The 25,879-nt window shown below is 45.0% G+C and overlaps 1 protein-coding gene across 1 annotated transcript in view; it reads right to left on the minus strand.

Annotated features, from left to right (window-relative positions):
• NID2 (nidogen 2) overlaps nucleotides 1-25,477 on the minus strand; it is a 56,925-nt gene extending 31,448 nt beyond the window's left edge. Inside the window, exons 1-4 of the mRNA XM_036010031.1 lie at nucleotides 25,057-25,477; nucleotides 24,108-24,419; nucleotides 15,898-16,130; nucleotides 10,491-10,648 (exon numbers count right to left, since the gene is read on the minus strand). Coding sequence (XP_035865924.1) covers nucleotides 10,491-10,648; nucleotides 15,898-16,130; nucleotides 24,108-24,419; nucleotides 25,057-25,287 — 934 coding nt within the window. The 5' untranslated portion in view covers nucleotides 25,288-25,477. The remainder of the gene's footprint in view (nucleotides 1-10,490; nucleotides 10,649-15,897; nucleotides 16,131-24,107; nucleotides 24,420-25,056) is intronic.
• Nucleotides 25,478-25,879: the final 402 nt, after the last annotated feature.

Genomic DNA, 25,879 nt, shown 5'->3' on the forward strand with positions numbered 1-25,879 from the left:
GCCGCCAGGAGGCAAAGGGCTGTGCACCCCCCTGCTTCTGTGTCCCTAGGAGCTGGAGCTGGGTGGAGACCCCAGAAGCAGGCTGACCAACGGGAATGGCACAGAACACTAGTTCCAGGCTCCGACGCTGCTGTGAGGAGCCAGCTGCCGAGGAAGACAGGCACCCTATCTTAGGAAAACCTAGGTGGGAGCTGTGTCCCAGGTCTAGGTCTGAAAAAGAGGAAATGAGAGGGTAAAGAAGATAATGAAAAATCCATTATTTAGCCCGTATTCCAGGAAAGAACAGAAACAAACCAATAGGGGGAAGATGCAGCACCATACAGGACACAATACAGCCCCCATAAAGACTATCAGCAAGGAAAAACAAAGTGAACACTGAAACAGTGAGTTGTATATGCCACACACTATCCTATGAACTCTAACTCTTCATTTCCATACAGCCGGGGACCATTTTGATTCCTGTTTTGTAGATGAACATGCTGAGGTGCAGGTTAAAGTGACTTTCCTGAAGTCACACAGGCAGGAGGTGGCAGAGCTGGGATTTGACCCAGAAAATCTGGCTCCAGACTCCTCACAACCACCCTCTATCACCCCTCCAGTGGAGCCCACGTCCATGCATCGTAACAGCTAAGTTAAGGATCTGGCCAGGTGTCTGAGGTTAGTCAACAGAAGCTTTCCAACACAGAAGGTCTGAGACATAAACCAGGCTCGATGGCAGGATACAGCAGAGATTACCCAGACGGATATCACTGTACTCTAGGACAAAACACAGGTGAGGAGAAGTGAGAGCAGCAACTGTAGCGCGAACGTTTGGACAGTACTGACGTGCTGTTTACAGATTCTTGACCAAGCAGCAAGCGGAGGGGTCGGCGGGACAGCTCATCTGGAGTCAAACGGAGCATCTGACCGGGAACATGGTGGGAATGGAGCTGGTGACTCACGACTTGGGCCAGGGCCTTGGTGACAGAGCTGAGAAATTCCAGCTTGATAAACATAGAAAATGAGGCATAATCCGGGACATTTTTTAAAATAGAAAAATGACAAAAATCCAAAACAGAATGGATAATGCTGAATATTATAATAAGTCCTTGTGAGGAATGCTATCTTATCACTGTCTACCTTTGGTTTAAAAAGGGGTGGGGGTGGGGAGGGCCAGTTTAAGTAAAAAGAAATGAATGTGACTTGGGCGTGTCAAAGTCTCAGTGTTCTCCAGTTCAAAGTCACAACCAAGTGCAAAGAAGTGGCACCTGGAGGCACTGGTACACTTGTAAGTGTGCTCAGGGCCTGGCCGCCCTCAGGACTCTCCTCTAGAACACAAGGGCAGAGGGTAGGGACAGGGGCAGAGGGTCCCAAGCTTGGACTTGACCACCACCATAGCTCAGGTGGCTCTGCAGAAACTAAGAAAATGTAGTATCTGTCCGTTTCCTCATCTCTGAAATCAGGATGACATCCTCAGGATGACATGCTCACTTACACTTACACTGTTGGCTTCTTAGGTGAAAAGTACATGCTTGTGGCAATTTTCCTTCATGCATTCAATAATTCAACAAATATTCATTGATCGCTCACTATGGGCCTGCTGCTGGTCTAGGGACTGGGGCTACAGCAGGGAACAAAAGACAATTTATTCCTGTCCTGAAGCTTACAGTTCTTTAGGCAGGAGTCACTGGACAGGTAAGCTACCTAGTATGGAGGACTGTGTCAAGAGCTATGCTGACACTTAACTCCGGGCAGGAGAAGAGGGGGGAGGTGAACTTGCACACTTCGGGTGTCAGGAGAAGGTGGCCTTCGGGCAGAGGCCTGAGGAGGGGAGGACTGGGGAGGCAGGGACAGCCAGTCTGTTGGGCAGGTGGGCCTGCAGGAGGACAGGGAGAAGGCAGAGAGGTAACCCAGCAGCTCTCCGAGGACCTCTGGCACCTCAGGAACCAGCCTGTGCCATGGTAGCAAGAAGTGCTGGTGGGAGGAGATGGGGCCAGGCCTGGAATATTTCAAGGTGGAGTTGATGGGGTTTGCTGCTGGAGGGAGTAGAGGGAGGGGTGGGGAGAGAAGAAAATGGAGGGGGTAAGAGGAGAGTGGAGAGAGAGAAAAAGGAGAAGAGAGAGAGGAGAGAATGAGAGAGGAAGAAAGAAGGGAGAAACAGTGGTGGCAGAGAGGGAAGATGGGAGGGAGAGGAGAGAAAGAGGAGTGCACAGGAGTGCACAGTGACGTTCAAGCCTTGGCGTGGGAAGCTGGAAGGCTGGAGATTCCACTGACTGAGACCGAGAGGCTGCAGAGCAGCACGTTTGTGGAGGATCAGCTGTAGCCACATCTTTCAGGCAGGAAACCTCCAACCCAGCTCTGACAAGGACTTATCCCCTAAGCAGGCCACTATTCAGCCAAATCAGAGGGAGCCCTGCATTTGTCCCTGTGGATTCTGCATTGCATCAGAACCACGTGGGTACCTATTAAAAGTGCAAACTACCAAGGCACACCTCAGGCCTGCCAGCTCAGACTCTGTGGGCGGATCCCAGGAATCTGCACCCCAGCCACGCCCCACTGCTGACAATGTTTAGGGTATTTGCAAACTTTCCAATTCTGAGCTACAGAATGCTCATTGATGTAGATCATGGATTTCATCTGACCAATTAGCAGCTCCTGGGGTGGGTGGGATTTCAGAGAATGCTCTCCCATTCATTCCTGGCTGGCTGAGAAAAGGATTTCAGTGCTTAGGGCCCCCTTAAGGCCCAGAGGCACAAACAAGCAACATGAAGACCCTTTAGTGAAGGTAATCCAGGGGTACAGAGGCCAGGTGCCTTCCCTGACTAAGAGGGAGATCTGGACCTAGAAACGTGACCCCACGTGCGTGTGGCTGTCTATCCAGGGCAAGAAAAATTGAACTTCTGGCCAATGTGACTTCTCAGCTTTCTATGGGAATTGCAGGGAGTTTCAAAGATGCTGAACTACTTGAAGGCGTGGAATTCGTGCCTGGATCCCAGCTGGATGAGAGTGCAGTGAGCATCTCCAAAAACAAAGTGGCATATTTTTTTCCCAGTGGTTATTTATATGCCCTTTTACATCATAGTTTTGAATGTATTTTCACACACACTTCTTCCTATTCTGATAAGGATATATTATTGCCATTTTGCAGATAAGAAAACTGAGCTCCACAGAAATTACATGATCTTCTGGCTCTGAACCCCATGCTCCTTCCATTACACCGGTAGTACTCAAGTGTGGTGGGCTTCAGAATCACCAGGGAACCTGCTTTAAATATGCAGATTCTGGTTCACAAGCTAGAGGCCCAGTGTGGAAATTTTAAACAAGGGCCCCACTTGAATTAGATGCAAGTGGACTAGAGACCACACTTCGAGAAATAGTTTTTATTCCACAACTTCCTCTCTGCTGAATTTACCCACAGGGCAGGCTGTCTTCCAGACCCACTGGGGACCCCACTTTCTGCCAGGGAGCCGCTGTCGTGGAGTCAAAACGACAGGTCTGCCAGCATCTCAGGACAGCGGGAGGGCGGAGGCTGGCCAGGTTTCAATGAACTCAGTCTGCAAAGGCTTTGTCAGCTAAAGGTAGGTAATTGCTCAAGGAATCTTAAGAGGACTTTAAAATCTCTTTTCTTTTTTCCATTGAATGTTTTTTTAGTCTTCACATATCCTTAATAGAAAAAAAAATAAGGCGAGGATACATAAGAGGAAAAAGAAAGCAAAGGCACTGCCAAAGTACGTGACCCTTATCCTTAATTGGGTTTTTTTCCCCCACAAAAATAGAAAACTTCTCTGCACCTGCTCTGATGCATCCCTCAATCTTCATTTTTCCAGAAACACTTAAGCACTTGTCTTCATCCCCCGGCCTGCCCTCCTTCACTCAGAGCCCTGGCCCAGCCCCATGGGAGGCAGCCAGGCTCTAAGGCAGAGACCGAGTGCATTGCGAGATACAAGGGGGATGGAGGGCCTCCTGCATGGGGCTGCCCCAGGCAGCTGGTGTGGCTACTGATGCACAAGTTCTACTGTACTTCCAGAAAAAGGACCCACATCTCCACTGCAATACAGAGTCTGCTAAGTTTCCCCACTTCCCAGAATGATGGACTAGTAAGAAAAACCACATCCAAATGTATAACAAAAAACAGTGGTATGCTTTTTCTTCCATCTTACATGTTTGTTTATTTTTTTTTATTTTTTATTTTTTTCAGGTCAGTTAGATTCCAGGGTCTGTGGTTTTTTTTTTGTTTGTTTGTTTGTTTTTTATTGATTATGCTATTACAGTTGTCCCATTTCCCCCCTTCTCTCCCCTCCACCCTGTACCCCCCTCCCACCCACATTTCCCCCTTTAGTTCATGTCCATGTGTCATACTTATGAGTTCTTTAGTTTCTACATTTCCCATACTATTCTTGCCCTCCCCCTATCTATTTTCAACCTACATTCTATGCTACTTATTCTCTATACCTTTTCCCCCTCTCTCCTCCTCCCACCCCCCTGCTGCTAACCCTCCATGTGCCCTCCATTTCTGTGGTTCTGTTCCTGTTCTAATTGTTTACTTAGTTTCTTTTGGTTTTGCTTTAGGTGTGGTTGTTAATATTTGTGAGTTTGCTGTCCTTTTACTATACATGTTTTTTCTTTATCTTCTTTTCTTAGATAAGTCCCTTTAGCATTTCATAAAATAAGGGCTTGGTGATGATGAACTCCTTTAACTTGACCTTATCTGAGAAGCACTTTATCTGCCCTTCCATTCTAAATGAGAGCTTTGCTGGATAGAGCAATCTGGGATGTAGGTCCTTGTGTTTCATGACTTGGAATATTTCTTTCCAGCCCCTTCTTGCCTGTAAGGTCTCTTTGGAGAAATCAGCCGACAGTCTGATGGGAACTCCTTTGTAGGTTACTGTCCCCTTACCTCTTGCTGCTTCTAGGATTCTCTCCTTCGTTTTTACCTTGGCTAATGTAATTATGATGTGCCTTGGTGTGTTTCTTCTTGGGTCCAACTTCTTTGGGGCTCTCTGAGCTTCTTGGATTTCTTGGAAGACTGTTCCCTTTGCCAGATTGGGGAAGTTCTCCTTTATTATTTGTTCAAATACATGTTCAATCTGTTGCTTTTCCCCTTCCGATTCTGGTACCCCTATAATTCGGATATTGGAACGTTTAAAGGTGTCTTGGATGCTCTTAATCTTTTCCTCAATTTTTTGAATTCTTATTTCATCATGCTTTCCTGCTTGGTTGATTCTATCTTCCTTCTGGTCCACTGTATTGTTTTGAGACTCATATTCCTTCCTTTCACTATTGGCTCTCCTCCGCGTGTCTTCCTGCATCTGTTTTATGGTAATCTGCATTCTTTCATCTAAATTTCGTCCAAAATCAACCAGTTCCGTGAGCTTTCTGATCACCAGTGTTTTGAACTGCGCATCTGACAGATTGGCTAGTTCTTGGTCGCTCAAAAGGATGAGTCCTGGGGGACTGATCTGCTCTGTTGAAAACATAGTTTTTTGTTTTTTGTTTTTTTCCCCCTGTCTCTCCTTTTTTTTTTTTCCGGTCTGGTTGCTCTTGTTACGGTGGGGGGGCGGAGCCTTAGGTGCTCACCGGGGCTGGGTACCCCAGTCGCTAGATTGTGACGTTATAAGTGGGGGCGGGGTGGGCGGGGGGAAAACAATGGGGGTAGTTCCGTTCCCCTGGACTCAGACCCTTGTCTGGGCTTCCGGGCCGTGAGTTCTGCCCTGGTCCACAATCGCTGCCCCTCTGGGTCTGCCAGCCGCAGCTTGCGTACTCAGGGATCACCACTGCCTTCTTGCACGCCAGATGGCTTTTGCGCTGATTTCGCGCCAAACCTTCCCCCGACCTCCGTGCGCCGCCGACCCGAGCCAGCCCGGCGCCCGCCGGCTCGTCTTCTCCTACCAGTCCGGATGAACGCGTCTACTTCAACTTCTTGGCTGCCTGACTTCCATTCAGATAAATCCTCTGCCGGATCTGGGTGTTATTCTGATAGTAAATTATTGTTGTAAATTATTGGTTTTCTAATCTTGGTTGTGCGAGGAGGCACGGTGCGTCCACCTATTCCTCCATCTTGCCGGAAGATGTTTGTTTATTTTTGATGTATGTGTTTGTTGCATAACAATACTGTTTGGGCAAACAGTTATTAGGGCCCTGGCTGGGCAGGGGGTTTACAGCCACGGTCATGACACCAGCAGGCTCTCCCATGCAGGTTCTCACAGACCCACAGCAACCTGAAGGTGCCCCCAGAGAGGGCTTTCCTGCCTGGAAACCTGGACTGGGCAGCAGAGCCTACTCCACTTCATTCCAGGGTAGAAGCTGCACGAGCGGCACCCCTGCCGCCTTCCCCAAGGCCACACGTGCAGCTGGACCGAAAGCCACAGGGAAATCTGTTCACACCCGGGCTGTCCCAGCATGACTACCTTCTAAGGCAGGGGTGTCAAACTCATTTTCACCAGGGGCCACATCAGCCTTGCAGTTGCCTCCAAAGGGCTGAATGTAATTTTAGGACTGTGTGAATGTAACTACTCCTTAACGGTTAAGTGAGAGCTCAGTGCTGCCGCCAGGTAGAAACAAGGTGCCGGGCCGGATAAAATAAGGTGTAGGGCTGGATTCAGCCTGTGGGCCTTGTGTTTGCCACCTGTGCTCTAAGGAGAAACAAGATGGTTCCCTCAATGGAGTGTGAATACCTGAGCTTTCTGAAAGCCAGATGTCCTTTCTCCTTTCTCATTCATCGTGCAGACTGAGGTTAGATCCTCATAGCACCACTTCAGCCAGTTGCAGGATGTCTAAGAAGGATGTCTATCTTTTCTGCTCCCCACATACAGACAGTCCCTGTCCTAGTGAACTGTAGCCCTCAGTGGCAGCTCCTCTCACATGCCCACCCCGTCCACTCACTCACTCTCTCTCTCTCTCTCCTTGTTCACTTCCATATCTCCATTCTCATCACCTCTTTGACCACTTTTTCCTTCCCTAACATCAGGCTCTAACCGGAAGGCCTGGCCCAAGCCCCTCCTCCTTCATAATGACTTCCCTGACTTCACTGCATTACTTCTCAGCTTACGTCCGTGTCATCTCGGTCCGCCTCTTACTCAGACCTGTCGCTCAGTATTTCCAGGCCTCAGTTTGCCCCTCTGTACGACGGGAGGGAGAATAGCATCCACCTCACAGGGCAATCCTGAGGACTGACTGGGATAGCACAGTCTACAGCAACGTTCCCTCTTCAAGCCCCAGGGGTGGGGGGCACTCCATACTCGCCAGCAAGAATGCCCACTAGGGCCTCAGTCAGAGACGGCACGTGGCAGGTGCTCAGGAAACTTTCTGGTTTGACCACAAGCTCCTAGAGCTCCCTGCAGAAACAAGCCCCCTCAGAGGACGCTTGCACACTCATTTTATTGCTGTCTGTGGCTATGAAAACAGAAGAAAGCAAATAACATACTTGAGGCCAGAACTAGCTTATGACTGGGACATTCTTGCCTGGTGTAGACAAGATGTGAAAAGAATCTAGATTTCTCAACAAAAAGACAAGTCTATAAAAAGAGTCCCTAAGGGCAGAAAATTAAAATAAAAAGAGAAAAGAAAGATAATCAAGGGGGACTTGAACAAAATCTTAACTTAATTTCTTGTTTAGAAAGACGACTACTATGAAGCTTAAAGGGGAAACTAAAATTCACTGGGCAAGGTGCCTCCGATGCCCAGTTTCAATGCTCACAACAGCTTGATGAAGCTTACAGCTTTTCCATTTTGGAACTGAGGGACATGGTGACCCAACAAATCACACGTCTTACCCCAAACCACACAGCAGAGCTGGGAATCAAGCTTAAGATTAAGTCCACCTCACACCAAAATCCACACTCTCCCACTCCGTCAGTAGAAAAAGCCAGGCCGGATGGGTCATGGCCAGGAGGTGAGAGGCATGTTCTGTGTCGCTGCGACCCTCACCCACCAGCTTTCCCAGGGGAAGTCCACTTCCGCCCGCTGGATCTCTGGGGTGCGAGTGTTCCATTTGGGGAAAAAAAAAAGTTCACTGATTCCCCCACCCCCGTATCTCACAACTGCATGGTTCTATACTTCACGTAGTCTTCCTAAAACCTGAGGTGCAGACAGGGGCTCCCTTATTTTCCTTCTCTGTTTTCATGTTTTCAAGGTTTCCCTCTCTTCTCTCTAACATAGTGGTTGCTGATTTTTTTTCCTCCAAGTTTCAAAAAATTCTAGTTAGATGTTTTTTTTCTAAATGTCCCAGTGTATTAACCAGCTTTTTCATATACATCTTGCCATTTCTAAGATGTCAGTAGCAGATGCCATCCAGCAGCCGACAAATATCATAGTTCATGCCCCAGGAGGGTCATGGCTGCGCCTCAGTTCTCCGAGGCCAGTCCCCTAAACCTCCTCCACGTGACTCCAGCAATCTCAGCCTCTCCCAGCCCCAAGCAGTGGGTGAGGCCCCTTCCTCTTCACTCTTTCAGAAATCCAACCTGTTCCCAGGCCAGGGAATCACAAGGGAAAACACCATTTAGAAATACATCTACCCCTCAAAATTCCTTTGCTAAAAATCTTTGATACTTAGCTTTAAATTTTCTTTAGATATATGGAACTGATGCTGAAAAGTCAGGAAATTGTCAAGGACGAATGAAGCCTTCCAATAAAATTCACATCTTCAACTTAACAGAAATGTAGCCCTTAGGCACAAATTAAGACCCAGCCATTTAATCAGCCCATTCTTTTTTCTCTACTCATCCCTCACCTCATTCCTGCTGCTGTAAGTTTTCTATAATTAGCAATAGCAGCCACCATTTATGAAGAACCAGCTGATACAGACACTAATCTGAGAACTTCATTATCTCATTTAATCCTCTTAACATTGTTGGAGCAATCAGAGGCTTGGGGGTTGGGTAAATTGCCCCCAAGGGGTGTGGTGGCCAGGACTCAACCTAAGTCTGACACCAACACTCACCTTCTAATCATTACACAATGTCACAAAATAGTTTCTTCCCCCTGAAATAAACACTTCCTCAAGCACATTTAACACCACAGGAGAAGGACCCAGAAGACCCTCTTTTTTTTCCTTTTCTCACAAAAGGGATGGGAAACAGAACAAGAAAGGGAAAAAAAAGGCCCCGAAGAATGCCTTCACCTCTGACCTCTTTCCTCCTACTAGAGGTCAGATGAGCCGGCCCCGGGACAAATGAAATGACTCAGTGGTCAGTTCCCCACTCACATGTTTCCATCCCTGCCTGGGAAGAAAGAGCTGACATGACAAGTCTCAACCAGGACAAGAAGGTGACATGGGCTCCATGTCTACATTAAATAACCACTGCCTCTGCCCGGCATTTCTCTCCTGGCCCCGCACTCTGGTCAGTGAGTCATGAAATGAGCACGAGGCTCCAGGGAGGTGAATACCACAGCTGCACAGCCATGAACCAAAAATGACAAGATACAGGTGGTTATTCATTTTCTTTCCCTGTGGGTCTCCTTTCCCATACACCACCAAGTAGCTCTGACCAAGGGGAGCACAAGAGTTGCCCCATAAGAGTAAGAATCTGGAATGTTAGCCACTCAAAACTGAAGTCTTCTGCCCTCCATCACTGCAATGTGCATGAAGCCCCAGAACGTTTTACCTTTGCTGAACTTTCAAACTGAAATACTTTATTACACTTGAGAGCGTAGCTGGCACAAGCAAACCAGTCCTTTCCCGCTCACTTCATGAGGCCCGTTTTTTAAAAACATTATTAATCGTCAAGAGATTCCAAACGGAATTTGTCTGCCAAGATGTATTTGGCAAAGGAGAGATATTCTATCTCTTGAAACATGCTTTCAAAAATCAGTTCCAATCTTCTTTTTGCTAAACTTCCCACGTACTCACTTGAGAGAAAATCATGACTCCCTGCAAAACCAGTTTTTAAAAAATGGAATCTTAGCACCCAGTTGTGTGACCCACTTACCCCCTGTGTGGGAACTATGGCCCTCTTCCACCCCTTCCACGTGCCGCCCACAATCCCATGGTATTGTGTGACCTGGAATGGCGTAATCGGGCAGAACTACCTCTTGTTCAGGGTGGGCTGGAGGAACATCCCTTTCTGAAGGCAGTACCCCTCTGTCTGGGTCGGGTGAGATACTTGTTTTCAAGGTAGGGAGGTGGAGCTCCCTGGAAAGGACTCAGTGAATTTCCTTCTATCTCTGATTGAGCCAGGCCACAAGTCCCTGGCTATTCTGAAGACTCAACCGGGCCTCTTCTATCTGGGGCATCTATCTCCTTCACACGCGTGCCCTCTTTGGTTTGGGGGTCCAAGGTGGCAGATTCTCCTTCAGGGTAGAATGGCATATTTCTAGGTGTTGAATGCCAAGGGGAGGCCAAGTTGGAGTTCGGAGCAGAGATACCAGGTCCTACACGCCTTGCATCAGCTTTTGGGTGGAAGGAAACATTGATACTGCTGTGGCCTTTCAACACCTCCTCTGGTTCACTCAGGGGGATTCAACCTCCTCCTCATTCTCACCATAACAACCCAAACTGTCCTCACTGTACTTGCCTTCCAGGGCCAAAGCGTGGCTGAAGGGCTGTTCCAGGGACGCTGCAGAGCGGGCGTTGGCGAGAACCCCTCCAACTGCTGCGGGTCTGACATTGTCCAAAGGGGAGGCGCTGCCGATGTGAAAGGCCCACACTCCAGGGATCCCCAGGTTGCTGTGTCTGCACAAAAAGGAACAGAGCGTGGTAACACAAGTGGCCATTTACTCACCCTCCTACAAAGGTGAGCAATTTATTTTAAAACCTAAAGAATATTAAGATCAGATTCAGAGTTTTCAATGGTGCAGAAAATAAAATGAGACTTACATGTTAACTAAAAGGACTGGACTAAAATTTTGATATAAACAATTCACTTTCAAAGGCTCTGTTTCACAGAATGCTAGCCTATCAAGTTATAATCTCTTCTACAACCCACATTTTATCTAAAATCTGGCTGATTAAAAACAAAGAGGGAATGCAGGAATATTTTATCTTCTTTCTACTTCTAAGAAAACATATGCTGAAAAACTTTGCCAAACACTCAAATAATAATGACCACTACATGCTTTTAAGAGTGAGTTATGTGCCAAGTGCTTAGCATTCTTCAATACAATCTGCAAGGCAGGGGCGGTTACCGTGCCCAGTTTTACAGACGAGAAAATAGGTTTTGGGAGGCTAACTAATCTTAATGATTGACAGAGCTTGGACTCAACACGAGCATCAGAACCCATGCTCCACACTTGGACTTCATATTCTTATAAAATAGTAATTATTTTATGTCCAAAAACCAATACACCATAATCAGCATCTGAATTATCATTACTCTACAGAATATTAAAGACATTTCACTGTTTAGTCATATGGATTGTTCAATTAACTAATTCACAGGGAATGGTGAGTCAGTGTAAAAAAAATTTCAAAGAAATACAAGTGCACAAGTCTAAAACGTTGAGCAAGTATAGAACGAGGTTAAGGGGGAAATAAGAAAATAGTTTAATAAAAACGCCATGTGTCATAGGTAGAAAGTACTCACAAATATCCGGAAATCAAGAGCTCACTCCACTAGAAAAGAACATGGGTTATTCAGTCTCCCAAATATCCCAATGATCATTTATTTTAAAGCCAATGATACTTTCTGAAGAGAACAACGGTATATAAGATTTCTAAAATAAGGAAGAGCTCGAACAAACAAGAGTCTGGCAAGCTTAAATACACCAGTCTGTGTGTTCCTCTGGTGTACGCACAAAATACCAGACTCAGAGCTTCCCACGCTATGGGATTTCCTCAAAAGTCAGTCAACGAGGAATAAGAGTTCAAGAACTAATAAGTTAGTAAAGAATTCATTGACTCATATAATGACAAGAGAACTTTACTCATTGGGGAGGTGCTCATCATATACATATATGTTTCTACAGCAATGATATTTCCATACAATTCTGAGAATGAATCTTTCACTCTCCATCCCCCATCTCTATCTGATCTCTCCCACTGTGTGTGTGTGTGTGTGTGTGTGTGTGTGTGTGTGTGTTATTGTTATAGTGGTGGTGGCTGCTGCTGCTATTGTAATTAACTTAGGGAAACAGGAATATAAAAAGCAAAACTGTGATTCTTTGTGCAATATGCTATGTATTGTTGTAAGTTCTGAGAATTGATGTCGGTGTTTCTTGGCAAGCAAACAAGGAACACTGCAGAAGGTAAGAGAGAACCCTGAAGATCTCAGGACACCGAGTTTATTATCACATCAGAGGTGTTACAGCTGCGAAATTTCTGCCTGATCTTAGAAATAAAAAAACTAAAAGCTTCAAAAAGTGGAAAAATACAAATTATGACAGATAAAAGCTAGATAAAATAACCTCCTAAGTAAATCGAAATCACTATCTTGGCTTTTGTCACTGTGTCTGGTGGGACAGTAACCAATCTGAGTTCATCCTCAAATCCAAGGCCATTTGGAAAGCTTAGTGATTGAACGAATGTATTTCCTAGAAAGGAAAAACAAGACTACAAAATGAGGTGACAGTGTCATCCTCCCTGGGGCTGTTAGGAGGATTAAATAAGAAAATCACATAAAATGCCTAGCATGGGGCCCTGTACATATAATAAATAGTTAGCAACTACTATCTGCCAGGAAACAGAAAAGTGCAATCTCAAAAATGCAAATGTCTGCATTCATATTTAAATTTTCAGATTTATGGCAAATACACTATTCATGATACAATTTATGACCTTTGAGTTTATAATGATGAAATAAGATTGAGGAAGACAAAGATTCCTCTGACTAGGAAAGTAACTTAATTCTTTAGAGGTGTATGCCCAAGTGTTTAGGAGTGGATGGCATGGTGTGTGTGACTTTAAAACACTTAAGCAAAAAAGAAAAAAGAATTGATGAATATGGCAAAGTGTCAACAACTTGAATCTATATTACAAGCATTTGGGTGTTCATTTAGCGGCTCTCCATTTCTCTATATTTTTGAAAGTCTAAATAATGAAATATAATAGAGATGATTTAATTGAGTAACATTTCTATAATTTGGAGGTAGAGAAGACCTTTCTGAGAATAACACCAAGACCTGAAATAATACAGGAAAAGACCAATAACTTTGACAACCCTCAATACAAGTTGAACTTCTAGGTCATGAGTAACTTTAAAGATGAACAAGTGGATCAAAATACTCACAGCATGTACAAGGACTGAGATCTTAACCATATGTTTTCTTATTTTAAGAATTCTTTGTAAATACTCCAACAGAAAATAGCTAAGGACATGGGCAGATAAATCACCAAAATGACAGATAAATGGCTACTAATCATATGAAAACATCTTCAGATTCACTAGTAATCAAAGAGTTTAGAGCTAAAATATGAATATTTTATACCTATCAAGTTCACAAATACTACACAGGACCGAAGCTTGTAGGGAACAGATGCTGCTGATCACTGCCCCGCATTCCTGGGGAAGATATAAGTTGGTGCAAAGTTTCTGACGGGCAGTATGTTAACACACATCAAAATGTGAGGCTAAATATACCCTTTCTCAGCAATTCTACTTTTAAGAGAAACGAGAATCTGAGCAATGCACAGGGTGAGGCAAAAGTAGGTTTATACTTGCTTGTACGATAATTAATGAAAAATAATACGAGAATAAACAAACTCTGTGTTTCACATACAACTACAACTGTAAATCTATTTTTGCCCCACTCTCTATATTATACTGTTTACTGTATGGTATTTATAAAAGGAAAAACCATAAAGAGATTAAATGTTCATCAATAAGTTGTCTGAATAATACAGGATATATATTGCCATGTTTTATAGCCTTAAAATGATAATATAAACAGATATTACTGAATATGTACTGAAAGAGGTTTATAAGACAGTGATAAATGGGAAAATACCCAATGTATAGCAAAAGAACTATTTTGGCTTTTAAAATTTTTTACATATACCTAAAATTCAAGAAGGACTATTAGCACTAACTATCACTTAAAGTAGTAATACCAGGCAACTACTTGTTTTTAAATATTTTACGTATTTATTCTTAGAGAGAGGGGAAGGAGGAAGAAAAAGAGGGAGAGAAACATCGATGTGCAAGAGAAACATCGATCAGGTGCCTCTTACAGGCCCCCAGTTGGGGACCTGGCCCACAACCCAGGCATGTGCCCTTAACTGGGAATCGAACCAGTGGCCTTTCAGTTCACAGGCTGGCACTCAATCCATTGAGCCACACCAGCCAGGGCAATTTTTACTTTTACTTCACATTATTGTGCATGGTTTATAATTTATTTTATTTTTTAATATTAGGTATGGGTTACGCTTAAAGAAAAATTCCTCTGTTAATCATCGTGGCCCCACAACTATTTTGCTCTCATCAAGCTACTCAGAGGTTTCTGGGAAGCATCAAAGATAAAAATGAAGGAAGGCATGAAAGGAGGTAAGTGCGTGCGTGTATGTCCTGAGGGGCGTTTATGATTGTGGTGGGGAAGTACAGCTGCTCTTCCTATAGGCTTTTTGGCTCCTGCCACCTCGTAGGCCCCGTGTAGACATTAGCACTTATTCTAATGCTCTGGAACTGCTGATAGGTCTGTCAGTCAGCCCCACTAGAGGGCAAGTTGCTAGTGCAGGGCCTGTGCCTTAGTCATTTTTGTCTTTCGAGTGCTTGGTCCCCTGTGAACTTTCCATAATATCTGAGGAACAGAGACTCCGTGGCCTCCGGGGTAAAAGAGTCAGGTGGAACCCTGGGAGAAAAAGCAAGGAGCTAAGTTTTCTCCAGAATCTAGACTGAAAGGCAGCCTAGGTGGAGACCTAGAGATGCCCAAAGTAGATCATAAGAATGGAAAAGAAAACCAGGATTTAGCATAGAATAAGTAGTTCAGAGCTTGAGCCCTGCGCTTGCATTTTGGCTTTGCCACGTCGTAACTGAGGTTATAGTCAACGTAACTTTCCTAAGCTCATTTGTCAAATTGAGAAAAGAGTATAACTTACTTCCTAGGATTCTTGTGAATTTTAATTAAGACAGCTTCTAGAAAGTGTTTGGCACAATGTTTGGCAAATAGTAAGCTCTCAATAAATGTTAGCTCAAGTAACACATTTGGTTGTAGGGCCGGCTCGCAGGAAGCTGAACAGAGCAGATGGCAGGCACACGTGTAACGTGTTCCAATATCCAGGAATAATGGAGTGAAACTGAGAGGCAGGAAGGGAAGCTCAGTAGCCATATGTGTTCTGTCTAGTTTCTAGATCAGTATTCAGGAAATGAACAAAAAAAGACTTTTTTTAAAGCCCTGAAATTAATAAATTCAAGAGGTGCTAACCCCTACACTGGCTTGACATGGAACAACAAAGAGGAAATGGGCTTAGGGTTGTACGAACAGAGTAAACGGCTCGTGGGGCTGAGGAATGCGCTCAGTCAGCCCTGGCGACCCCACGGACAACCAGCCAGTACGATTTCAGATGATAAATCCACAGAGGAAGCCTGAGACTTCTACAGATCTACCAGTCCTTTATTTGTTTCCCAAATTACATCACTCTTACTTCAACTTTCAATATGTTATCTATCTAAAAGACTGAACTCACAACATCTGCTCCTATGAAATAATTAACCTGAAAAACTTCAGTCTGGGCAATTACGTTACTGGGTATTTTTATGTGGTTCCAAGAACAATGTTTTCCACAGCGAGCCTCAGTGGCTCAGCAAACACACACAGACATGCAGTTCTGCTGCAGGTATCTTTAGACAAAAGGGCAAGAAAAACAAATCACCTTTTCTATGTGGTGAAACTTGCTCCTCTCAGTGTCTAGTCTAGTCCAGGTTTTGACTTGATGCCTTGCTTGGAAACCACCCAGACATTACTGCACAGCCTTATGGCCACTCAACCTTGGGAAGCTCCTAAGGGTCCATACATTCCAACAGAAAAGGGCTGAAGCCCTATGGTACTTACTGGTAGAGATTTTTCACAGATTGTTCAGTGCTAGTTAAGCTGAAGTATGCTCCCTCTCTCTTTGGGTCGTCGGTGTCCCCTTGGCAGAAGCCCACCCGGGCTGGAAGCTTGAGCTGGACATTATAGGCCTCTTTGGGGCGCGTTCCAAAGAACTGAAGGCCATTGGCAGGATAGAGAAAGAGGGCGTAGGTATCAGACTCATCAGATGCCAAAACTGCCTGGAATGTATTCAACTGTGGAAAAAAAAAGGGAAATATTCTTAATAAAACACACAAACAAAGAGACAATGCAAACAAAGCATCATAAAGTACAAAGGGTTTTTCCTTCTTAGGATTTCTTCAAATTGTTTTTATACATACTATTCTTTTAAATTTCCTCTTCAAGTTATAATATAATTTTATGAGCTGTTATTATAATCATCTTTTATCAATTTAGATTAACAGTTGAAATATGCATAGATAAAAATACAAGTTAAAAATAATACCTTTTAAGGTTTCAAACTTCTCCCATCCAAGTCTCTTTCAGAGCTGAGAGCAAGTAGCGAGCTGGCCTTGTCCATTCCTACTGCCACTGCCCTAGTTTTCTTCCTTGGGCCCTCACCTGGATCATTCACTCATTCACCTACTTACTGAATGCCCATTGTGGGCAGGTACGATGTTAGGTGCTGGCCAATCAAAAGGCCTCCTTACTGGTCTCACAGCCTCACTCTCTTTTCTTGTCCATCGATCTTTTCACACCAGCACCAGAGTCACAGATGAGGAAAGAGAAACACAGCGGCTAACAAATCTGTCCAAGCTCAGGTTGCCAGTTCAGGGTGTCAGGCTGGCCAGCCAGATCAGAGTCCACTTCCTGTGCCACTCGGCCACTCCAACCACTCTTTAGCACGCCATTCAGAGTGACGTGGAACCTGCCCTACTCTCCTCCCAGGTTCAGATTTGCTGTGTGTCCATCAAACTTTTTGACATTCCCCACTTGTCCCGTGTACTCTGATACTTCCGTACTTTTGATCATGTTTCCCTGTGCCTAAAACCTTCCTCACCTTCTAGTGCTGCCCCTCTGTGTGATTCCGTGTAGACTTATTTCTGTCCTCTGACCCTCTAAATGCCACTGTAGTGTTTCTGGCTAGCATTCACCTCATTTTGCCTGGTTAGCTGTTTATGTGTTTATAAACCCCATTTATTGATTCATCTGTGCAGTAAGTAATTCAGTCAGCCAAGTGCCTGTTAAGCACCAGACATTATGCTTGGTGCTGAAGAAGCAAAGGAGCTTGTGCCCATGACGGTCTCACAGCTTAGAAGAGGGAAACAGCCATGGCTGGAATTCTAGGAGAGTTACTGCAAGAGGGTGTAGAGGCTGCAGAGGAGGATGCTGTGCCCGAGACCTCACCTTGCAGCAGGGGCAGGGGTAGGGAGGCCCTGGGAACGTTAGCAAGCACAGCAGGAGCCAAAGCAGACCAGAAAGAGGGGCAAGGAACTAACTTAGCCACTAACTCAACACCTAAGCATGTCCTTATGGAATCCCTCCTTAAAGTACAATTTATTCTCATATTTTCAATAAGACATTTTCTCTTGCCTTTATCTACAGCCAGCTATCTCCTCCCACCCCACCAAAATGATCTGTTAATGCTGCTTGATTATCTTAAAAAGACGTCATATTGAGGACTCTGAGAATAGCTCTCTCACTAAATCCCACTCCTTTTACAATTTAGTAGGAAATTTGGGAAGCATTTATAAAGACCACTGCTTTTTAAATAATGTGACTCATAGAAACATTATTTACTGACAGGTAGTGTTGTTGCCACATTTTGCTAGACTGTCAAAATTAGACACAAAGAAGAACATCCCAGTTTCCTAAATAAAACAGCAAACAGGAGGAGTGTGCCCTGCATTTTGTTCTGTCCTGGGTCCCTCCCCATATAGTGCTCAAGGTCTCTCCTAATGTTAAATCTTCCCACAAATGTTTAATTTCCAGATATAGTTTTGAGGTTTTGCTTATCAGAGAAAAACACACAGGTTTTTAAATGCTTTTCAAGAAAAAACAAAATTATATGCAGCCTTTCTTGCAGTCTCTAACATTGAAAAGGTCACCTTGCTTGGCTTTGCTCTTTGCTTTTCTTTAAGTTCACAGACTTACAGAGGTAGGGGGAGAGGGGCTAGTATATTTGTTATTGTTGTAGTTGTTAATTGTTTCACCAGCAAAGCTTGAGTTTTTCAACAACAACAACAAAAGGCAAAACATGTTTTCTAGAATTTTTCAAAGCTGAAAGCCTGAACTGCTGTCGAATGTAAACAAAGACCGTTCTGCGACATGTCTATACATAATATATTCTACACCATCAGTTAATGTGGATTCAGCAACTGCTGAGCTTTACATTAGTCAGAAATAAATAAAGTTCAACCAGGGAAAGAAATGTACTCTCGGAAGGAGAAAGAATGTTTGTAAAAGCTAAGCTTTCAAAGCTCCTGACATTGATTGCCCACAACAAATGTGAGATAGGAAGAAATCCTGGTTCTAAGTTTAGAGAAATTCTGTGAGATAAGGAGGGCCTATAGATTGTGAAGGAATTGAAGGAGATGGGGGAGGCGGGGAAGGGAAAGGTAAACAGAGCTGGGAAGAGGAGTGTCTGACTTTTTTACTGGGGTCTGGGCATTTAGCACTTAGTTTCATTCATTCTTTCAGTCAGTCAACAAATTCATTTCAATAAAAATTTACTCAATGTCTTTTACAAGCCATCCCTGAGACAAGCACTTATTACAGGTGGCAAGCATTTAAATAAAGGCAAATATAAATAGAATTTAAAATAGAATTTAGGATCTCAAAGTACTGGCCAAAAGTTTGTCTACTTAAAAACGGCCCACACACAAATGATCATCTTTAAAGTTCTCACTCACTTCCATGAAACTCTACATCTGATTGCTAAAGAGTGGCTTTCCCAAGTCCTGAAGGGCTGCCCCTCCCCCCAAGCACTCCTGACTGGTTTCCAGACCGGAAAGGTCTTCACATTCCTAGAGACAAGCCTTTGCAAGAACCCCACATGCTCTGTCTCTGAGGGGAAACCTTCAGATGGGCTGCCAAACCCTACAAAAGGGTCACAGGTTCCCAGCTCCTCCAGGACGCCAGAGAGGAGAGAGGGGCCTCCACGGGCAGAGGATCAGGGCCAGTGACTGCTGAGTTTCAAGGCTTCCGCCATCCTGTTATCAGAAAGAGAGAAAAGCCAGAGCTCTCAGCAAAAAGCAGGCAGGAGTCTAACTCCCTTACAGGTATAGGATGTGACCAGTCAATATTGCCTTGACACAGGGCAGAGCTCAGCTGATGTACATAAAACATGCCGATCTTTGAGTTTCTAATTTTTGCAATCCATTTAATTAATTTCAGTCATCTAGCAAAAAATCAGAACGATGCCATCCCTGTCCCAAAGGGATTTGCCTATAGTGGCTTACAAAAGTTACAATGAAAATTAATGAGTAGGGTGAGTCTTAAAGGATCATCAGGTTCTCCTTTCTCTCCTTCTTGGGGTCACATGCATTCTACAGTTGCAGCATCGCTGACTTCTGGCCCCCAGTGTTCATTGTCAACACTACCCTCCATTCCTCGGTATAATTCTCCATCTTCCATTACCTGCACGATACTGTCACGTGCATGATTTCCCCTCATTCATCTTCTGTCCTAAACCCTATAGACCCTGCCCAAACTTCACATAAGTGCTCAGTACTCTCATATCCTTCCTGACCCTTAGTCTTTGGCAAAACTTCAACACTTCTTTAACCACTTTCCTTCTATGTCCCATTGTATATGTGTTCATAGCTACATCTCAGACTCTAGTTACACTCTTTCTGGTAGACTGCAGACCTCCCCTCTTCTAGACGTCAGCCCCAGAAGTCAAAACGCTACGGCAGAGTCCTGCTTCTACCTCTCATTCTCTCTGTGGATCCAATGCCCTCTCTCAATGACTACCCTCCTTTTTAAATAAGTCGACACACCTCCGTCCCTGCACCGAGGCCTCCAATGGGCAGCCTTCAGCGCATCTTATGTTACCGCCCCATGACTCCTTCATCCACTCTGCAGCCTCAGCTGTCCCAGCAGCCTTCTCCCACGCCCTAACTCAGATCAGTCTCTCCTGCTGCCTCATCGTCAAGATCCATTCTTTCAGCCCAACTTAAATTTAGGTCAAGAAAACATTCCCCGTACCTCACTGATCTGTGTAACCAGTTCTCTATAAAACCCATCCTTGAACAACAACCAAAAAATATTCCCCTTCCCCAAAAAAGCATAGCTAAAGGAAACACTAGCTCTCTTTATGTCTCCCATAAGTAAGTTCTTTCAATGTCAATACCATGACTTCTTTGCTCTGTGAACTACCTATGACAGTTTGAGGAATCTCAGATTAACAAATGCTATGTGTTCATATTTTTAGGTGCAGTTACATGTTGACATCTCTGCAAAATCAGCTATCACACCCTGTCACAGCCACCATGAATATTCACAGAGGGAAAGGACAACTGAAATTGTTAAGTGGTGAAGATGCTATTCCTCTAATATCTTTGAGTTCCCAGTGACTTTGCAACATATGGTTAATATGCCAAGGTTTAAGAAAGCCAGGTAGAACTCCTTCAAACAAAGTAGATTACTTGCCAAAATCTACCTCTAAAGAACTATTAGAACAAGAACTCAAGTCACAGAGTTCTTTAAAGTATCCACAACACCCTTCAACACTGGTAATTGAAAAAACATTCCCTCTTTAACAGAATCCTCATCTCCTTTCTAAATGAAACAAACCCTGAAGCCAACTCAGCATATGGCGATGTCTGAAGATTGATTTTAATTAGAAAAGTGGAAGAGAGATGGAATCTACAAATCTTCCTGCACTCCCCACCCCAAAAAAGTCCAGACAGAAACTGCAGTTTGGAAAACCTTGTATTTAAAGAGTCCTTATGTAAAGGACTTGCATCACAGCATCCTTACAAGACAGAGAAATAAAAGAACAAGAACCTAGTCCCATCAAGCCAATGAAGGGGAACATGGGTTGGCTGAGCATCCACACCAGCTAGGTCTAAGGGTCTACAGTAGCTATGTGAAAACATCACCTTAGTTAATTCTCACAACAATCCTGTAAGGTAGGCATTGCTACTCCATTTCACAGCTTAGGAAACTAAGGTTGAGACTGAGTTGTTGTTTCCGAAATCACTGGATATCCTTTTCATAAATACTTTTTCTTTCAAAATGTTTTTAGTATCTTTATTGTCATTGTTTTCACAGCCACCTGGCAAGTTGGATAAGAGAAGCATTATTCTCACACTACAGATGAAATTGAGAAAAATAGTTAACAAAGTCATGTCTGTATTATAATTTTCAGTTTCAAATGAGCCCTGACAAAATTGGAACTTAAGCTCCAGCGTGATTTCATCACCCCAGAGCTTCTGCGCAACTACTCCTCTCCCTTACTCATCTCACTCAGCTTTGTCTTTCGGTGTTGAAAAAGTGAGACAGAAACAGCCGATTCTCTCCAGACTGTTGGAATACTAATTGGATTCAACAGTGTCCTTGGCAGTGGATTTCATTCTTAGTTCATTCTTCCTTTGAGTGCAATATGGTTCCACGGGCTCTTTTGGTACCAAGATCACATCAAGACACTAAAACTCCAGCCTTATTTATTGTGAGTCTGAGCAAAAGGCACACTTATTGTTATGTCTTCCTTCATCATATGTGCCAAGGAAATGGGTCTTGCATGAAAAAGGTCTAGGCAAAAGCAATTTTAAAAAGCTAAGAATCAAGAAATCTGTATTCTAAACCTACCTTTGCCTCACTAAGAGCAGAATTTTGGGCAACAGCTTTAATTTCTATTTGCTGTTATCTGTCGAATGTAAACAAGAAGTCAGGTGGTACTTATCTTGTAGGACTGTTGTGGGAAGACAGTATGATAAAATATTATTATCAGAATTAACGAGATAACTTAAATAAACAATCTATATCATTGTATCTGAGTAGCTGGTCTTTCCTTTGTGCCCTTACCTTTTCAATACAGTCAGAAAGAGCAGTCTTAACAAACACTATCAATCTCCTGCTTTAAATCCTTCAAAGGCAGCCTACTGCCGAAAAGCCGGGTCCAAACTCTCTGCACAGCATGATCTGTCCCACCCCATGGCCTTTCCAGCCTCTGTTCCCACCACCCTTCCTCTTCAGTAATATGTACCACACGTAATGCCCCAAGCACATTCTACCTTAGGACACATGAGTGATGTGCCATATGCTGTCCTTCTTTTGGGAATGTTCCACTCTGCTTAACTCAGATTCAAAGCTATCTCTTCACTGAAACCCTTCCCAACTGAGTCCCCTAACCAGGGTAGGGGAGAGTTAGTCTTCTTAAGGCAAAATGCTACTACACTTACCATAGTGAATAATAATCAATGTCCCTATTAAACTTCAAGATCCTTGGGAGTAAAGAGTATGTCCTTTCATGGAGTCTACGTCAGTTCTGACATATAGTAAGTGTGCAAAAAAGGTTTGTTGGATGAATAAATCTCAACTATGTTTAAATGTAAATTACTTACACACACATATATGAATATGCCACATATAAGATATAGGTTTAGAAAAGAAGACTGGAAGAAAATAAACTATTAGCAGTGGTGACCTCTGGTTAGTGAAATTATAAATAATGTTTATTTTCTAAATGTTTTATTATAGGTATGTCATACTTAATTTTAAATGTTTTTTTAAACATATAAGCAAAAATAAATAAGTGAATGCAACCTAATGGTGGGGGCCTTACCTGATTCAACTTTCTGCAGCTCTCCACCTAGCCCAGTGCCCTGCCCAAAGGAGGTGCTCAATATATCTTTTTGAATTGAGTGTATTCTGTTGAATTGAATAATTGAAATGTCAAACCATGCATTTTAAAAATTAATAAACAAAACTAGATGTTGCCTGACAAAAAACTGAATGGCAAAAATAATCATAATTTCAAGCAATTTTTATTCTTAAATCTTCTTTGCTCAATACAGCCTTTACAGAATGGCTACCACCTTGAACTACTCAGTGAGAGTGAGCAAGCCACTTAATCTCTCAGAGAGGAGATGTGCCATCTTTCTGTCGCTAAGAAACACTGTGATGAGTTCAAACAGAGAGAAGTTGCGAGCGTTTCAGCCCTTGGACTATGACACTTTAGAATCAGGTCTAGTTTCGGAAGTCCTGTCTACTCCAGGAACAAGGCAGTTCACCAGTTGCCAAGCCACTTGGGCCCCACCTGATGTCCACTGGGAGTACTTTAAATGTTGCTGCAAAAGCCTAAAGACTGGGAGCTTGGGTTTCTTCTCAGGTAGAGACTATAAAACAAATTGAAGACAGTCTCCTGTAAGTTAGGGGGCATGTAAACCTGGAGGGCAAGCTGGCAACAGCTATCAAGAACTTTATAAAAAGTGCATCCCACTGGCCCACCAATTCCAAATCCTGGAATGTCAACTAAGGACATGCACAAAGATTCAGCTTTTAAAAACTGCTTCACGAAATTATTTATAATGATGAAAAATTAGAAATAACCTTAATAACCACTGGACACAGCGGTAAATCTACTGGTTGGAATATTATGCGGACTTTATAAATAACATTGTAGAAATGGATTTACTGGCATTGAAACATATTCACAATATACTATTTAGTGGGGGAAAAAGTAGGCTACAAAACACTATGTGTGCTGTGAACCCATCATTGTTAACAGAAAATGACATAAATACAGATATTGATAGGGAAAAAAACTCTAGAATATATACAGGAAAATGTTTAACAGTGGTTTATCTTTCAGTGGTAGGAAAATGAGAGGTTGTTCTTTTATAAATTGCTTGCATTTACTTTTCTCTTTCAATGAACATATAATTAGAAATAATTCTTGTATACTTAGAGGTGACTCTAAAAATAAACAACCAAACAGCAAACCGCCTTGTGTTCTGAAGGCCTTCGGCATGGCATCTGCACTGGGACCCTCTCCTCCCCTAAGCACTTTTCCTTGCTGAAAGACACCCCCTCTCAGATCCTCAGTGGAAGCCTGAAGGCTGCACTTCCAAGCCATTTCAGCCCTGGGGCCATCAAAGGATACATCAGGTTCAGCTCAGGAGCAGACTCAGAAAAAGTGGCTCCAAGCCAGTCTCTGGGTCTCAGCCCAGAATTCAAGCCCATCCCTCAACTGGCTCAGCAGCTGAGCATCCCTTGTCACTTACCTCTCCCGAGGGAGGTGTCCCGAACCTGACCTCCTCATAGGCGCCCACCTTCTCCCAGGTGGCCAAGAAGGCGTGGGTGGGGGTGAAGTCAGAGGCTGCAGCGCGCTGGAAGCCCGCGCGCACGTAGCGGGCGGCCAGACCCAGCACTTTTGGACCCGTGTCCTCACGGTAGAGGATCCTGCCCCTGCCCTGGCTCGTGTCGATGTCGGCCAGAAAGGGAGCGATGGCCGGGAAGTCCGTGGGGAAACCATCGTCCACATACTGGGTCTCCCTGGGGAAGTCCTGGGTGGAGATGATGCCGTTGGTGCCCACCTGGGACAGGAGGGGGACAAAAGGTGATTGCCGGTTACTAACTCAGCAAGAAGCCCAAGGGCAGCCACCACAGGTCCAGACACGTGCGCCCACCCTGCCTCTCATGGAGGCTCCGGGCAAGAAGGTCTCCCAATCCATAGCCTGGTAGGCCGACTCCTGGTTCAGGGCGACCAGAGCAACTTCTGCCCGTGTCCCACCTACCCATTCCTACCCTGTAGCGAGACGCAATAGATCCAGGGGCTCTAAAACTCGTTCTCACATTTTCTCACATTCCGCACAACCCTGGAGAAAACTTTCAGGACCAGACGGGAGCACCCCAGCTCTACAGACGTGCACAGCCTTCTCACTGCCCTAACTGTAAACCCCACAGGCTGCCAAAGCAACCCTACCTTCTTTTCTGTCTGGAACGCTTATGTGGCCGCGAACAGTTATTGCTCTCTCACTCGAGGTAAGAAAAAGCAGCGGGTTCGGCAGCAGAAGCCAGGTTCCACCCCAGGGGCGCTCCGGGACAGCAAAGCGAGTGCACTGTTTCCTCTCCTCCGAAGAGGAGGTTCGGGGAGATCCACACTACATGGGCCCCTGGGAAGAAGCTGCGAGAAATGTGCCGAGTCCCGCACCCAGAGGGGAACGAACTTACGTAGAGGTAGCTGAACTGGGCATCGTAGAAGCGCAAGGGGCTCGCCAGCTTCACTGCGGCTGAGCTTTCGTCGTCGCCTTCATTCAGGAGCTGGTCCCCCTGGAATTGCCCATAGGGGAAGAGCTCGCCTGGCTGCAGCGCTGCGGCCGGGGACAGCAGCCGTAGCAGCAGCAACGGCTGCAGTAGTAGCTCCAAAAGCGCCAGCAGCCCAGCTGCCTGGTCCCCTCGCATGCTCGCTCGGCCCCCGGGCTGCCCTGCAGCACAGTGCGTCCTGGCCCGCCAGCCCACTGGCGGCTCAGCTCCAGCCTCCAACCTGGACACCCGCGGGTGCCGGAGTGGGGCGGGCCTCCAGGCCCTCCCTGCGCGCTGACTGGCTGAGGCCCTAAGCGGGGGACCAATCACCGGCTCTGAGAAAGTTCGGCAGCCGCCACCACATCTGGTTCTCGTTAGAAGTTTTCTAAGGCAGGGGTCGCGGAAGCGGCCGGCTTTTACCCCTGGAGAGGTAGAAGCCCGTGCCCGGGAATTCCCGGAGCTGCTGCTTCTCCTACGCCTCCGCTCCCGGAGCCCTCCCGGGGGCACTCCCTCCCGCCGTCCCGCCTGCCCCTGGAGCCCTGCCTCCGGGATCAAAGGGCTCGAGGGTTCCGAAGGCGGCGGCGCTGCGAGGAGCTGACCTCGGCCTGAAGCGGGGACCCCGCAGCGGCCTGTGTGCAGCAGCGCCCCCCCCGCCCCCTGCAGCGGGCAGGGCGAGGGTGTGTGCTGGGGGTGCTCAGGCACCCCTTGTCCTCGAAGCCAGCTGCTCTGGCCGAGAAGCCAAGGGATCTTG

Source organism: Phyllostomus discolor, chromosome 1 (assembly GCF_004126475.2).
Source record: "Phyllostomus discolor isolate MPI-MPIP mPhyDis1 chromosome 1, mPhyDis1.pri.v3, whole genome shotgun sequence".
Classification (NCBI taxonomy): domain Eukaryota; kingdom Metazoa; phylum Chordata; class Mammalia; order Chiroptera; family Phyllostomidae; genus Phyllostomus; species Phyllostomus discolor.